Source organism: Pediculus humanus, genomic scaffold (genome assembly GCF_000006295.1).
Source record: "Pediculus humanus corporis 1103172107990 genomic scaffold, whole genome shotgun sequence".
In the NCBI taxonomy this organism is placed as follows: Eukaryota; Metazoa; Arthropoda; class Insecta; order Psocodea; family Pediculidae; genus Pediculus; species Pediculus humanus.
Window position 1 is genome coordinate 1 of NW_002987562.1, and position 1,145 is coordinate 1,145.

The 1,145-nt window shown below is 40.6% G+C and overlaps 1 protein-coding gene across 1 annotated transcript; it reads right to left on the reverse strand.

Annotated features, from left to right (window-relative positions):
* Positions 1–55: 55 nt before the first annotated feature.
* Phum_PHUM403940 (uncharacterized protein) lies at positions 56–511 on the reverse strand (the record flags this gene model as incomplete). The annotated part of the gene is made up of 1 exon (XM_002428783.1): positions 56–511. A coding segment is annotated over one exon (456 nt), but the record flags the coding sequence as incomplete, so codon positions are not given.
* Positions 512–1,145: the final 634 nt, after the last annotated feature.

Below are 1,145 nucleotides of genomic sequence, written 5' to 3' on the forward strand. Positions count from 1 at the left end.
GATGCGTCACGCACGGAGAATTTGTAGCTGAAGAAAAGCGCGACGAGTATGAGATTTAAATCTTGACTACTGCTACTGCTACTGCTGTGCTGACCACTTTCAGGGCTGACGGAGGAGTCAACATCGTCTGTCCTTCCCCGGGTTCGGTTTTAACATTTATGTGTGTCGTTTCGAAAAGATCCTCGTATTCTTCATCTTCGTCGCGATCCGTCGGCTCTTGTTTAACGACTACGGCACAACTAAGGGAAGTGTCCCACGAAATACGACTACACCCGCTGCTTCCCGAACCCATACCACTACTACTAACAACATTATCTACATTTTTATCTTTCAAACGTAATTCGTCCAATTGTAACAATGGATCCACGACTTCGACTTTTGTTACTTCCCAACTCGTTGCCATAACGCCCGGTGGACCTATTATATTCCACGAATCTAATTCCGTCGGTAGTTTTTTGTACGACTGAAGCTTTGGCTCATCTTTTAGGTACCGTTCCATTTCGTAACATGTCTGAAACAAATAAATCCATAAAAATTATTCCCGATTTACGAAATGCATAAAACAAACATCTCCCGAAAAAAAAAATGTTTCGGCGAGACAAATTCGATTTGAAAAATACAAAAATGCGGGAGGGAAAGGGAGAGGGGAGAGTGAGGAACGGACGGGAGAACGGGAAATACAAAAATGAAATTTAATCACGACTACGCGCTCGTGCAAGCGTTCGTACGTGCGTGCGTGCGTGCGTGCGTTCGCTCGTACGTGCACTCAAATAAATATATACTGTTATGATCCCGTACTCAATATTCACATTTTCAACTTTTTATAAACAAAAGACTGGCGACGAACTCAAATTGTTCTTCTTTAGAAGCGAAGCTTCTAAAGACTCCTTCTTTTATTTTATTTGCAAGTGTTTGCTCGAACATTCGAAACAGTTGACTGACGAAAGACCAAAGTAATATAGGCAAGCTACACAGCTTGGCGTCGGTTCATTTTGATTTTTAGTCTAGCTGTAATAAGTTCTTGTTTATTAATATTAGTTTTGTGATAGTTTTAAGTGCTTGTTCATTACTTACAAAAATAAAGAACGAACCGAATATAACATATTAAAATTTTGGCGCAGTCGGTAGGATCATTCTGAACGACA